Source organism: Pelodiscus sinensis, chromosome 3, assembly GCF_052426305.1.
Source record: "Pelodiscus sinensis isolate ZL-2025 chromosome 3, ASM5242630v1, whole genome shotgun sequence".
NCBI lineage: Eukaryota > Metazoa > Chordata > Testudines > Trionychidae > Pelodiscus > Pelodiscus sinensis.
This window is the reverse complement of record NC_143054.1, coordinates 52,741,405-52,756,405: the sequence shown is the minus strand read 5'-3', so window position 1 is coordinate 52,756,405 and position 15,001 is coordinate 52,741,405. Positions and strand designations below refer to the sequence as shown.

The window sequence follows — 15,001 nt, the reverse complement described above, 5'->3', positions numbered from 1 at the left end:
AAGTTGTTGCATTCCATTTTTTAAGATGCTCCTAATTTTATTTCAGAGTATACACATGAGCGGACTCAGTCAATTTATCTACATTCGTTTCTAAACTTTTTTGTTAAATCAGTAGCATATTGGTGTGTAGACAAGGCCTTAACTGTGCCTAAATCGAGTCCCCAGTATGCTGGTCTAAGAACTGATGCCAGTTCTTGGACCAGCATACTTTAAAGAAACACAGCTCTCAATAGACCATTCACCAGTGAAGAATATCTGGAGCACAGTAACACTTTGGCCACATTTCCTTCTTGCCCCTTACAAGGGCCCAATGCCAAGGCTGCAGGGGGAGAAGTTCAGTTTAGAAATCAGCTAAGGTGGCAGACTATTTAAAAAAGGGAAAAAGCTAATGACCTTCTGTCTCTTTTGTACCAGTAGCTGTAAAAGGACTAAATTATAGCACAAATATTCTTTTTTGAGCTCATTGTGGACCCAGCTCAACTCCCATTGACTTTTGTGGGAGCGTGGGTCCTAAATCTCAGTTTCTTACACATCAAGTGTATTCACCTTTCACCGCTGGAACAAAGCATTCTGAAGCTTTAGTAGAAAAGGTGGTAGAAAAATTAGAATTGGCAACAACAGGAAAATTAGAGTAAACAGAGTTCTGTAGCTTGAACGTGTCTTGAGTCTTGATGTAATCTACCTAGAATCATCTTCATGAAGTCATAATCATACTTAAAGTCTATGCCTAAAACAGATACCCTTATACATTCACATACTTGTTATTTTTTTTTCTGGTGATGAACAGCCCATACTTTTTCTCCTTGCAATGTAAAAATAAGTTGTATCTGCATCTGATGAAGTGGGTTTTTACCCACACAAGCTTATGTCCAAATTAATCGGTTAGTCTTTAAGGTGCCACAGGACTCCTTGTTTTTACAGATACAGAGTAGCACAGCTAGCCCTTTAAGATTTTTTTAAAAAAGAGACTGTTCAGACTTTGCAAAAAGAATGATTTTATAACAGAAAATTTCAAGCAATGCGACTCTGCGGGAAGGTATAAGGAAGTGATAAATCCATATCATTTTCAGGTCAGAAATTTGTGGCCCTTTTGGAGCTGATTCACATGTAGAGGTGGATATGTTGAGTCATCATAAAAATGAATGGGAGATGAAGCTCTAACACTGAAATCATCATAAATGTCATTTATATTCATCAAAAGGACCTTGACGCATCAACAATAGAAATGACGCGCAAAACTTTTAATATTCAAGCCATGGATCACAATTGTGCAAGCTATGTAGGCCCACAATTGGAAGTCATGGTTTCAGTGGAAGTAGTTGCAACCTAAAGCTTTAACTCCCTTAATATTACTAGATTGTCACTGCATTGTCCATTGATATAAGACCTGGGGTGCTACAAAGATACAAAGTGATATGTCTTATTGTTTCTGGAAAGAAGGCCATGATATTGATGCCCTTTTCAGCATAATTAGTAGAAAAATGTTACAGTCATGGTCATTTTGCTCATATAATCCAGTGATCATACTGGATGGCACTAAATACTGTGTACCATGAGCAACACTGTAAGCTATGTAAGACATGATCATGTCTTTTTTACAATTTCTTATGTATGTTTATGCTAGGAGGCCTTTTACATGTGTATACATAATACAATTTCTTTTAAACTATAAGAGGATAAATAAATTAATAAAAGTAATCATTAGCAAAATGTAACTACACTGACAGATACATGAGGATATTTTAGATGCCATTAGTTAATCCTTAACCAATTCAACAATAGACTTCTTAGATTCGTATAGTATAGATATTACTAAAAGAGCCGAGGTTTGGAAAGAACAGCAACAACACAAAGAAAAATTGTAGAAAAGATTAATTGGAATAAAATGTCCAGGTTTTAATTCTAATTTAATTTTTAATTTAATTAATTTAATAATTAGCCTGCTTAATTGTCATTATGATTTATCTCTGAGTCATTAATGTACAACATTCCAAGTCTAGAGATGAAATAAAACCATTTGTACCTTAATTACTGCATGTGATGTACAAAGTTCAAAGACAGATTATGGTATATTAAGACATTATAATTAGAGAAGATTAGATTCTAATTTTTAACTGAGGTAATTTCTAATAATGAAAATGAAGATCACTCGGTCTAAAAATGCAAAAGACACAAATCAGAGAATGTGCCACTGCATCTCTAACCATGCTTTTTTATATAAAATCTCATCTTGGAAACTATCATGAACAGAAAACCATTAAACATTAAAGCCATTTAAAACTGTGAAATCAGTTTCTGTCCCCAAATTTTAAGGCCATGATTCTGCCTACATTTGGCACAGATAACTCCTATGTTCATGAAGTGCCACCGTGAGCTCAGTTAGACTGCATATGACGACAGGGTCTGGAGGTATAGTTTAGAGAAAACTTTCAGATATTTTAAATAATATATTATTGAGCTAGAACTGAGCCAGAAGAAAACAGTGCCAAATCTATAACATTATTGACAAGGTGACTATCCTCCTGCCTTGTCAGCACTTCTAGTCTTCCGCTAATACAGTAGTCATTAATATCCTGTTACAAAAAGGTAGACAATGCCAGATCACAATTGATACCCTGAACTTTCCATTGCCAAAATGAACCTTTTTAAATAACTAGTAAATAGGCACAAGCTTTGTCTGTACATTTTAAAAAAATAATAAAACCAACCAGCTGAGGAAACAAGTCTTGCTTTAATGTATTTTCTAGAAATCAGCTTGTAAAGACATTCATTTAACCTTCCTTTAGCCTTGCTTATATCATGCCATTTTAATGGCTTGTTATCAGATGACTTCAACACTGATAAAGGACTTTCTGATGTTACTTTGATTATTTCTCACCTCTTATAGCTATGACAAAGTCATTACAAACTTTTCATTTCTTTTCCCTGTCTACAAGGGATATTGCCCTGTGACAAATCATACATGTTCCCACATATATAATGGTTCTTAAATATTCCTTAGTTATGAGCTGTAAAATAATGCCACAACTAATAAATAATAAAAAAATATACATAAACAAAAATCAAAGATCTAGAAGTATCTTGAGCTGGTCAGAAGATCCCTGTGATCTGAATACATCCCTGTGATCTAAATGCATTAAGGGAAATGTTTTCCTCAAGCTATCCAGCTTTACTGATAGATATGAAGTACTAAGATCAATCTTCCATGTTCCTTTGTGTTCTATGCTTCAAAACAGTCTGACTGAATAAAACCCACTATATTTGTTAGTGAAATTTCTGTTCATGACAGTGCTGGAGAAAAAAAATTCCCATCCCTCCCCTTCTGTTAATCCATAGAAAAGGTAGCACATTGACTGCAAGAGTGTAAAATCTTCCCCACAATGCCACATCAATATGTCTCAACCCTCACTTTAGAGCACCATCTCTTTGTTTCAGAAGGTAGTTCAGATTCTACGCTTGTTCCATATTCTGAAGTTTGCTAAACCTGATGACCAAAAGGATGTCCTTTGTACTGTACTACCTGATCAATAGGAATTGGATGATACCATAAATTTCATTTCATACCAGATACTGAATAGTCAGTAGATAGTAATAATATTCTGTCACCTCCAGCTTGGGCAGAATGTAAACCAAAGATCTAGATTTCAATAGGTCAGATAGTCTCATACATTCCTATAGCAATTCAGTTTCCCACAGAGTCGTTGAATCAAATTCACTGCAGGCTGACTGCAACTCCATTAATTTTAGTGAAATTGCACTTGAATATGCCAATGGAGAACTTGCTCTATTAAGTTTAACAAAATGCCATTAACTTTGAAGTCTTTTATGTTAATAAATTAGTTTTATAATGTATGTCTTACTTAAATGTCCCTTTCCTCCTTGACTCAATATAACAGCTAACTCCTCATTAGCAATGTAAAAAGTCAAGCAGAAATCCTGCATACTATAATGTCTCAGACAACAGTAGCAATATCAATAGGCCATGTTCCTATCTGGAAGTCTAACTTCCAATAACTTTTCTCTAAAAGTTTCCTTTGCTGTAAGTAGGTAGCTGAATACAGCAGGAAGAAGTTCTCCGATGCTACTGTGCAACTATAGCCACCCTCTTTACCATGCAATTAAATTTAGAGGTATTAGTTTTTTGGCTTTAAACTCTTTAACATAAGATTGCATGACAAAAAAAAAAAAAAAAAAAAAAAAACCAGTAGAACAATCAACTTCAGTAAAGATCCTGTGAATTTGTACAACTTGCAAACTGGAGTGAGGCTGCATTTTCATATTCTGCTAGTGTAAGTCAAGTATGAATCGACCTTTCATGTATCACATAAAGGCAAAGAAAAAAAAGTAAGAAAAGGCTTGAAGCATGCATTTCATTATGGGTCTTATCTGATAACAAAAAGGAAACCAATGGTCAAATACTATATTTTCCATTATATATATATATCAAAAACAATTAATGTAGAGCTCCCAATGAAAATTTCAGTATAAATGAAAACCCTAAGAATAACAAAACAAATTCTCAGACAGTTCTATACATACAAGCATACAAAACTCACTCTATTCAGAGTGGGCTGTGAATCTCTGTACTTTATTTTATCAGGCAAATTAGTCTTTTTTTTAAAAGACAAACACAACTGGAAATAAAAATTCGCTGCAGCAATACTTACATTAGCCAGATGTGCTAACTCTATCTCTAGAAATGAATCCGCTGTTTTGGGTTCAGGCCTTATAGTGACAACAATGATTTTGGAATTAACAACAGTAAAATTTCTGAAAAATATTAATTAGAAAGAAAAGATTTAGTTAATATTAACAGTCACTTCTAACATTAACAATTTAAAAGAAAGATTCTTTGGATATTTTCACGTGGTTTCTATACCTAAGAATTAGGCTAGAAAATAAGTTTGTTTTTGACCAGTAAGTATAAATCACTCAAGTTACTAATCATTACCAGACATTGTAAAGATTGGGGAATCATGTCAACAGTGTGACTGCCCCCCACACCTGATTCTTGTGTGTAAAGTTAGATATATGGAATATGAAATGCTTTATGGTTTTAAATGTGCAAATGAAAGTCATCAAGGGTGTTTACAATGCTGGGATGCCTCCATATCTGGGTAATTACCTGTAAACAGTCTCTTTTGTCCTTCCAATCCAAACAGTGGTTGGTCTTAGGAAGTCACGTGACCACCCCAAGTGGTGGGGTCTGACCAAGTAACTTTCCATGTAAGTGTGGAATGTAGAAACAGAATTCCTGCCTAAAGTGGGAATGTATTAAACAATAGGAAGCTAGAAGTTTCTTTTTCTTTGGCATGGCACATCCAAGAGGATGAACCAAAGATCCCAGGGACAAGGATTTTCTCTGGCTTGGTGGTTTAGCTGAAATAAGAACAGTTTTAGGGTAAATTTGTACTGAAGTTTTAGTTTCAGAATAAGCTATACATTTTTTGTTATTTTTCAATTTGTAATTCACTTTGCTCTTCCTGTTTTTACTTACAACTACTTAAATAGAAGACAGACTTGTTGAGAGTCTTTGGGTTAGGTTAAAAAGGATAAAAAATAAGGGTGATGTCATGGTAGGGGTCTGCTACAGTCCACCTACCTGGGCAGAAGAGGTGGATGAGGCTTTTTTTAAACAACTAACAAAATCATCCAAAGCGCAGGATTTGGTGGTGTTGGGGGACTTCAACTATCTAGACATATGTTGGAAAACTAACACAGCGGGGCATAGATTATCCAACAAGTTCTTAGACTGCATTGGAGACAATTTTTTATTTCAGAAGGTAGAGAAAGCTACTAGGAAGGAGGCTGTTTTGGAGGATAGGGTCAAAATGCACAATGATCCGGACAAACTCAAGAAATGGTCTGAGGTAAACAGCATGAAGTTTAATAGGGACAAATGCAAAGTACTCCACTTAGGAAGGAACGATCAATTTCACACATACAGAATGGGAAGTGATTGTCTCGGAAGGGATTTGAGGTGAAAGGGATCTAGGGGTCATAGTGGACCACAAGCTAAATATGAGTCAACAGTCTGATGCTATTGCAAAAAAAGCAAACATGATTCAGGGATGTATTAATAGGAGTGTTGTAAACAAGACATGTAAAATCATTCGTCCATTCTACTCTGTGCTGATTAGGCCTCAGTAGGAGTATTGTGTCTAGTTCTAAACACCACATTTCAAGAAATGCCGAGAAATTGGAGAAGGTCCAGAGAAGAGCAACAAAAATGATTAAAGGTCTAGAGAACATGAGCTATGAGGGAAGACTGAAAGAATTGAGCTTGTTTAGTTTAGAAAAGAGAAGCTTGAGAAGGGACATGATAGCAGTTTTCAAGTGTCTAAAAGGGTGTTATAGGGAAGAGGGAGAAAAATTGTTCTCTTGGCCTCTGATGATAGGACAAGAAGCAATGGACTTAAATTGCAGCAAGGGAGGTTTAGGTTGGACATCAAGAAAAACTTCCTGAATATCACAATGGTTAAACACTGGAATAAATTGCTTAGGGGAATTGTTGTGGAATCTCCATCACTGGAGATATTTAAGAACAGGTCAGGGATGATCTAGACAGTGCTTGGTCCTGCCATGAGGGAAGGGGACTGGACTTGATGACCTCTCGAGGTCCCTTCCAGTTTTAGTGTTCTATAATTCTTTGATTCTACAAAATCCTATTGCTGGTACTTAATAAAATCACTTTTATTTACTATCCAGCCCAGTGTAAATAATTGTTACCTGGGGGAGCAATCAGTGTGTATATTCTTCCTTTCATGGCTAAAGGGGGTTACCTAAATAATTCATTTGGGGTTCTGATCCCATTTGTGGTGTGGTATCCCTAGAACCTGGGCTCCAAATTGCATTTTCCTCAGACCTGGAGTGCTCCCATGTCTATACTGCTCCTCAGGCAGGTGGTGATCTCAGCTCTATGACTTGGCTGGAAACAGACCAGCTGAGCTGGCCCAGCAGGACAGGGCGATGAGAAGCCCCATTGTGCAAGAAGACGAGTGTCAGTGGCTTTGTCAGTACTCTGGGAAGAACTCCCAGGGGTTTTCTGTGATCGCACTCCATCACAAGGAGCATAATTTCTTAAGTATGATTCACTGATTAGACAGATAAACTGGCAATCCAAGAATGTCTAGATGATCTTTAAACACATATCATTTGTTTGTCTTCAGGTGGAAACAGAATATTTACCTTTAAAAGTGCTGTCTGCACCTTTTATTCCCCAACTATGACCTTTACAAATAACGACACTGCATAAGTGGATGTGTCCCTCTTTCTAGGGTAAGAATGGCATGGAGTGATTTTTACAGCAGCTGTGGAGCAGGTCAGCATGGGGGACACTGAACCATCCCTCCCCCCCCATAGGTAACCAGAAGAGAATGAGTACAATAAAACCTCAGGTTGCATCTAGACTGGCAAGATTTTGCGCAAAAGCTTTTGTGAAAAATCTTGCCACCTGTCTACACTGGCTGCGAGTATTTGCGCAAGAACACTGACTTTTTACTGTACAAAATCAGTGGTTCTTGCGCAAATTCTCCGCCGCTCCTGTTCAGGGATAAGCCCTCTTGCGCAAATATTCTTGCGCAAGAAGGCCAGTGTAGACAGCCAAGTTGATTTCTTGCACAAGAAAGCCCGATGGCTAAAATGGCCATCAGAGCTTTCTTGCGCAAGAGAGCGTCTACACTGGCATGGATGCTTTTGCGCAAAAGCAAATCTTTTGTGCAAAGGCACATGCCAGTATAGACGCTCTCTTGCGTAAATACTTTTAACAGAAAAACTTTTCCGTTAAAAGTATTTGCACAAAATCATGCCAGTCTAGACGCAGTCTCAGAGTTACAAAAACCTCAGGGATGAAGGTTGTTCATAACTCTGAAAAATTCATAACTGTAAACAAGCATTATGTGAACAAGCGTTACGGTTCTTTCAAAAGTTTACAAATGAATGTTGATTTAATATAGCTTTGAAACTTTACTATGCAGAAGAAAAAAGGCTATTTGTAATCATTGCAAATGAAACAAGCATAGAAACAGTTTCTTTACCTTGTCAATTTTTTTTAACTTTCCCCTTTTTATTTAGTTTAACACAGTACAGGCAGTCCCCGGGTTACATACAAGATAGGGACTGTAGGTTTGTTCTTAAGTTGAATTTGTATGTAAGTCGGAACTGGTACATATTGTAGGGGAAACTCTAGCCAAACATTTCTCCAGAGTTCAGTTTTATTCTCCCACACCTCACTTCCCTCAGTCCTTTATTCTCAAGCTGAGGTGTCTGCTGAGAAAAGCTGCTCCGCGTCTCCCTAGTCTGCTGGGAGGGCGCTAGCTTCGCATCTCCCTGGTCTGCTGGGGGGAAGCAGCTAGTGCGGGGTTGCCTCACCCCATTTGTAAGTAGGGATCTGATGTAAGTCGGATCCATGTAACCCGGGGACTGCCTGTACTGTACTGCATTTGCTTTTGTTTTGTTTTGGTTTTTTTTTTTTATTAATCTCCGCTGATGCCTGATTGCTTACTTCCAACTCCAAATAAGCTTTGTGGCCTTATACCCATGAGGTTCTACTAATAATAGGTAGGTACAAACCAGACAGGCAAAGGCCTTTTTTTTTCCCTCCTGGACCAGGAAGACTGGTGAAATATCAGGTTGTCTGGAATTGCTGTGGGCATTTTCACTAGTCAAATCTTTCGTGGGTAGTGGGGAAAGATTTTTTTTTCCTCACCATCAAGATCGGCTGAGGTGAAGTGAAGGGTTTTTTGATTTTTTGCCTTCCACATGGGATTTTGGAGGGCTAAGCTGGGGCATCCATGGAATGGGCATTAAGCTATGATATTGCATCTCATTCTGTAAACATGGAGCAGATATCCACTGCAGGTGCTCTGTATGGATAGGATACAGAGAAAATGGATTGGAAAAGGATTTAAGGCAGTATTAATTGAGAGAGAGAAAACAGCAGGTAAGTGAGGTGGGGAGAAGTTTGAGGCTCCTATGACATCCTTTCCTGCATTTTTTTAGTGTTCTTTTTTCCTCATCCCCACTCACTGTAACAATGAGCACAAGTGTTCACAGGAGCACGTATTAATAGGGCAGACTTTACCATCTATTACAGAAAAGTCTAGTCCATCTAGATTTTGTTACAATAACATGACATTGCAAATCTTCAATGTTTTTTATTTTCCCTAAGGGAGCAGTGTTGGGAGAGGATTCCATTTTTTTCTGGAGCACTGAGATATGAAATGCCATTTCCACAATATTAGAAACATAGCTCAACTGACAGCACAAGGAACCAATCCATTCTTTCTGAAGCAGGACATGAATTCTAAAGTCTAATTTACTCAGCCATGTCATACAACAAGAACTCAAATATTTAATTCTTATATAAGTAGTGGAACCTATTTAAACAGTTTTTAAACTAATCTCCTATTTTCCACTTTTTAGAGTTGGTAACATTCTAAATTAAAACTACTACATATTCCTTTTGGCAGTAATGTACTTCTGCAGCAGACTCTTAACCACATAAGCAGATTTTCAATATAATATGTAGAACTACAGTTGTGAAACAACCATTAACATTAATGTAAAAACTACCTAGTTTCCCATGTGTTGAGCAGAAAATATCCCCATGCATGCTTTAATAGTATAGCACCTTTTAAAAGAAGCAAAACCAACTAAAAATACAGTACAGATCATACAGGAAGCATTTGAATTGTATTTACATTAATTTTGTCCAATTTTACAAGTGAACGATTAACACTTTGTGAGCCATGTCAGACTTAGTGATGGATCCAACATTTTTTGGATGTACCCAATTTGCAGCTCAGAATCTAAGGAATCTAGGCATTACAACAATGTACTTAAAAGTATGGAACTCATCGCTGTTTCTAAATAGACTGACATTATAGTTGTTCTCTAAATGTTTTTGTTTAATGAACGCTTACTTATTGTTTATGATTTTGTGAAGCTCCTCAAGACACTTCTGGCATGAAAGGTACATTAAACAGAAATCAAGGCAGAGTTAACGATGCATTGATAGGTACAAAGCATGCTATGTATTGCTCTTTTCAAGAATATCCAAAGTTGTCTTGTTGTAGGGAAACATATTTACTGGTGATAAAGGTCCAATTGACAGGGGTCAAATCCTGAAATCATTTACTCAGACAAAAGTTTTGTTAATTTCAAGGAGAATTTTTCCTGAGTTGCGGCTTCAAAATTCAGACCAATGAGTGTTTTGGCTACATGAGAAATCCATTTCCTGGACACCACAGTACAAATCAACAGTGGAAGATTAGACACCACTGTCTACAGAAAACCCACTGACTCATACAGTTACCTACATGCTTCCAGCTCCCATCCAGAACACACCATACGATCCATCATCTATAGCCAAGCCCTTCGATACAACCGCATCTGCTCTAATCCCACTGACAGAGACCAGAAACTTCAGGATCTCTACCAAGCATTTATAAACCTCAACTACCCACCCGGATAAATAAAAAAGCAAATTGAAAGAGCCAGACGAATATCTAGAAACCATCTACTTCAAGACAGACCCAAGAAAACCAATGATAGAACGTCCAACACATTATCAATAAACTACAGCCTATACTGGAACAGGATACCAAATTCCAAGAGGCTCTGGGAGACAGACCCATAGTCTCCTATAGTCAACCACCTAACCTCAAGATGATTCTTACCAACAACCACAGGACATACCACACTAATACCAACCCTGGTACCTTCCCTTGCAACAAACCCCGTTGCCAGCTTTGTCCACATATTCACTCTGCTGATATCATTATTGGACCTAACCAAGTGAGTTATAAGATCAAGAACACATATTCCTGCGCATCCAGAAATATAATTTATATATTTATAATTTATGCTATCATGTGCCAAAAGTGTCCATCTGCTATGTACATTGGACAAACGTCTCAGACACTTCACCAAAGGATCAATGCCCACAAAACAGATATTAGACAGGATCACAAAGAAAAAACAGTTTCTTGCCATTTCAGCCAGAAAGGACATTGTCTCAACGACTTAACTACCTGCATCCTGCTTCAAAGACATTTTAAATCTGCACTTGAAAGGGAATCCTCTGAACTGTCATTCATGCTAAAATTCGACACTTTACGCGTGGGTCTCAAAAAATACTCTAGTTATCTTACCCATTACAAAGATAGCTTCCCCAATTATCACCTCTAATATCATTAGCCCACAGACATTTACCTTCCCGCCCCCCCCCCGCATCCTCCTTCTGTTCTGAAATTTGATTTGTCCTTTTCATATGTGTTCATTTTTTTTAAATTGTATCCTTTGGTATATATGGTTGTGACTATTTTCTTCCACTATTTGATCTGAGGAAGTGGGTCTGGCCCACGAAAGCTCATCATCTAATAAACCATCTTGTTAGTCTTTAAAGTGCTACATAGTCCTGTATTTTGTTTTGGCTAAGTGAGGACTCAGTAGGCTAACCATATGTCCCTATGCTGAATATGGGACAGCTCGGAAAATTACTCATATTCAAGAGAGTTCAACAGCAATCAATGGTACAAACATTCAAATTAACATCAAGTTGATTGAGCTGACCCCCTTTAAAAAAAGGAATACTGCATAGTTGGATTCTTTCCATTTATCTTCTTATCTTTAGGGTTTTAGGGTTTAAAGGGGGAGACCTCTCTCACTCTCACACTCTCTGTCACACACCACCTCGTACATCTCTCACACATGGGTTGGTGACTGACTGACCAAGTCTTCTTGCCCGACACTCTTTATCCTCCATGGCTAGTTGGGCCCTTGAGACCTGCCTCTCCTGGTTCTTGGTACAGAATCCTCCTGGGGTAACATATTGGAGGGCATGCAGGGTCACATGCTCCCCTCCCCATATTTCTGCCAGGGTTCACACCAGACCATGGCCAGCAGCAGCCTTTTGTCATTGTGTGGGGCGGGGGGGGAGGGAGGGCTGGACAGGAGCTGCTTCTAGAACTGGCACAGCTCAACTCTTTCCTCCCCCACATTGCTCCTGTGTGGCTAGAAGCAGCTTGTCCTTTCCCACTTTAAAAGGCAGCTAAAATTTACAGGCTGCTCTTGGTCATCAACATAACTCAATTGCCTCCTATTCCCTGGCTACATCATGGGCAGAAAGGGGTTAAGCTCTAAGAATGAATTGTGCCCAGGGCCCAGGGAACCTGACTGCAGGGGCTTCAAGAAATCCCACCAGAGAGGTGACTCAGCAGGAGGGTGTTTAGGGAGAGATGCCCCACATTTCCTAGGAGCAGGACCCAGGAGTGGCGGGGATGGGTGGGTAAAGAGGGTGCTAAGGGGCCCTGCCCCAGGGGCTGCTTTGGAGTCTGCAAGCTTGGAGTGTTAATAGGCTGAAAATTGCTTCCACACTCCCTTTGCTACTCTACAACTTAGCTGAGGGGCAGACAGTCTTCCCTGGGACAGTGGTGTGTGGGCTCATGAAGGATTCTAATGTTCCTGGCCAGCACAGCAGGCTAGAGGGCCTCATGCTTTTCCCCGGGTGCCAACCCAGTCAGAGGCAGCGTGGGGAGGAAGGAGATTGCTGGTCAGGCTGTTGGTGATCTCAGTGCTCCAATGAAAGGATGGTTCTCCACGCAACGCTGGGAGTGGGACATGCCCAGCCAGGGAAAATATGAAGGAGCAGCATGGAAGGGAGGAGGGATTGAACGAGCATTCCACAAGGAGTAACAGTTAATCCGAACTAAGGACTTAGTTCTGATTAACTTTAAACTGCCGCGTGTAGCCGCGGGCAGTTCCTTTGGACTAAGGGGGATTTAAAAACAGCGGCCGGATGGGAACATGCAAATAAAGCCCTGGATATTTAAATCCCTGACTTCATTTGCAACCCCAGTTCCCTGATTTGCCTACCTAGCTCGAATTAACGAGCTAGTGTAGACGTACCCATAGAGATTTCATGGTGGTGTAATGTGAAATATAGGAGGTGGGGTGGGGGTAAGAATTAATTTAGTTTAGCCACATTACTCAGGAGAGGCAGAGCTCTGATAGGTGGTAACCTAAAGTGAATGCGTATAAATTCTTTGTATCACATCAAGCCCACAGGTATTGTGTAAATGTCATAAATTACAGGAAAAATAATTAGAAAAGTCATTGGCCTACATCCTACAACATAGTAAGTGTTCTGTCCCCAATTCAACAAAGCATTTGTTGAAGATGATGAGACTTTTTTGGATTGGGGCCAGAGTTATCAGCTTGTGAGGAGGAGAGCTGAGAAGAATGGGTAATATGTGAGCGAGTACATTTCAGTCCAGTTACAACAATATGAAGATGTGCATGTAAACTGAATGGGGGGGGAAAAATAGCTTTGCTAACTGCAAAATCATCTCCATTGGATTCGTTATTATTTTATGTGGGCAAAACTTTAAAAAACTCTTTTATGTATAGCATTATGCCATGTGTTCCTTCATAGTACCCAAGAGGGGAATTATACATAATGTTGTTTAGAAAATTATTGTGCTGAAAATCAATTTTCTGAGAACCTAACAACAATATGCATGTTCACAGACCCCAGGGCCTACACCACAGCTGTGGAAACATAATTCAGTGTATATAATATTGAATGAGGCCCTAGAAATTTCAATAAATTATTAGGAAAACAAAGTCTTGCACTTGATAGTACAAAAGTATTGCATACAATATTGCAAATTATGTGTTTACTAAATGAAAATGAGATATTTTCGCTCTACTTGTGCATGAAATGGTAATAATTCTTATTTGGGGAAAAATATCTGTTGTGTCTCTTTATTAAAAAAACATACTCCCAAGTCATCATAAAGTGGATTGAACAACACACATGCAATAACATACATCATGTGCTTATTTGCTTTGTTCAAAAGGGTATTTAAAGAACAAATACATATTAGGCCCAATTCTTTTCTCTCTCAGAGGATTTATAGGATTTATCAATGTTAATGAAGTTATCCTCAGTGTAAATCAGAGTAAAATCAGTCTTTAACTTTCACAATTTGCCTTAATTTTCTAACAGGAGTTTGTGAAAGGCAACACTGGATAATGAAATACTCAATTTATGACCAACTGTAGAAGTGGGAAATAGCTTCCTACTGGGAACTGGAACAACTGCAGTTCATTTCACAAATACTACTGGCACATAGTGATAAAATTCAGCCACTACAAGATGGGTCCTTCTTCACACTATCTGTCAGATTAACAGACGGATGTGGAAACATACCTTCTAATTCAGGTGTCCAAATCTAAAATGGGGAGCCTTATAACTCCCACTTAGTTGCCTAATCCTTTTAGGTGTCTAAATCCCTGCTGGTGCACGAGTGCAAAATTGCCTCAATTTGGTCACCAGCATCTAGTTCACACCCAAACCTTGTAGTGATTCCCAAACTCGGTATCCCAGGCCTGCCTAGCCTGTGGGATCCAATCCAGTACATATTCCCTGAGCACATTTAGGGTTCATCTACACTTCAGGGCTTAACTCGAAATAAGCTACACAAATTGAACTACATCAATTGTGTATCTTATTTCAAAATAGCTTATTTCAAAATAGGGAGCATTTATACAGCACTTATTTAGAAACAGAGCACTCTTCCTCTGACATTCCTTATTCCTCATACAATGAGGGTTACAGGAGTCAGAGTAAGAAGTCCTCCAGCTTGACAGTATTTTTATACTATTTTGAAATAACTGCCTGCTGTGTAGATGCGGACTAAATTATTTCAGAATAGTGGTAGTTATTTTGAAATAGTGTTGCAGTGTAGACATACCCGTAGTCTATGTCTACACAGCATCCTTATTCCGAAATAACATACTGTGGGTATGTCTACACTACCCCGCTAGTTCGAACTAGCGGGGTAATGTATGCATACCGCACTTGCTAATGAAGCCCGGGATTTGAATTTCCCGGGCTTCATTAGCATAAGCGGGGAGCCGCCATTTTTAAATCCCCGCTGCTTCGAACCCCGTGTAGCGCGGCTACACGGGGCTCGAACTAGGTAGTTCGGACTAG

The 15,001-nt window shown here is 38.8% G+C and overlaps 1 protein-coding gene across 4 annotated transcripts in view; it reads right to left on the bottom strand.

Moving 5' to 3' along the window:
- The window catches only part of ADGRB3 (adhesion G protein-coupled receptor B3), a 649,111-nt gene that overhangs the window by 245,551 nt on the left and 388,559 nt on the right, over positions 1-15,001 (bottom strand). For all 4 annotated transcript variants that reach the window (XM_075923698.2, XM_014575580.4, XM_089777101.1 and 1 more), the window contains one exon: positions 4,668-4,770. In XM_075923698.2, coding sequence (XP_075779813.2) covers positions 4,668-4,770 — 103 coding nt within the window. The remainder of the gene's footprint in view (positions 1-4,667; positions 4,771-15,001) is intronic.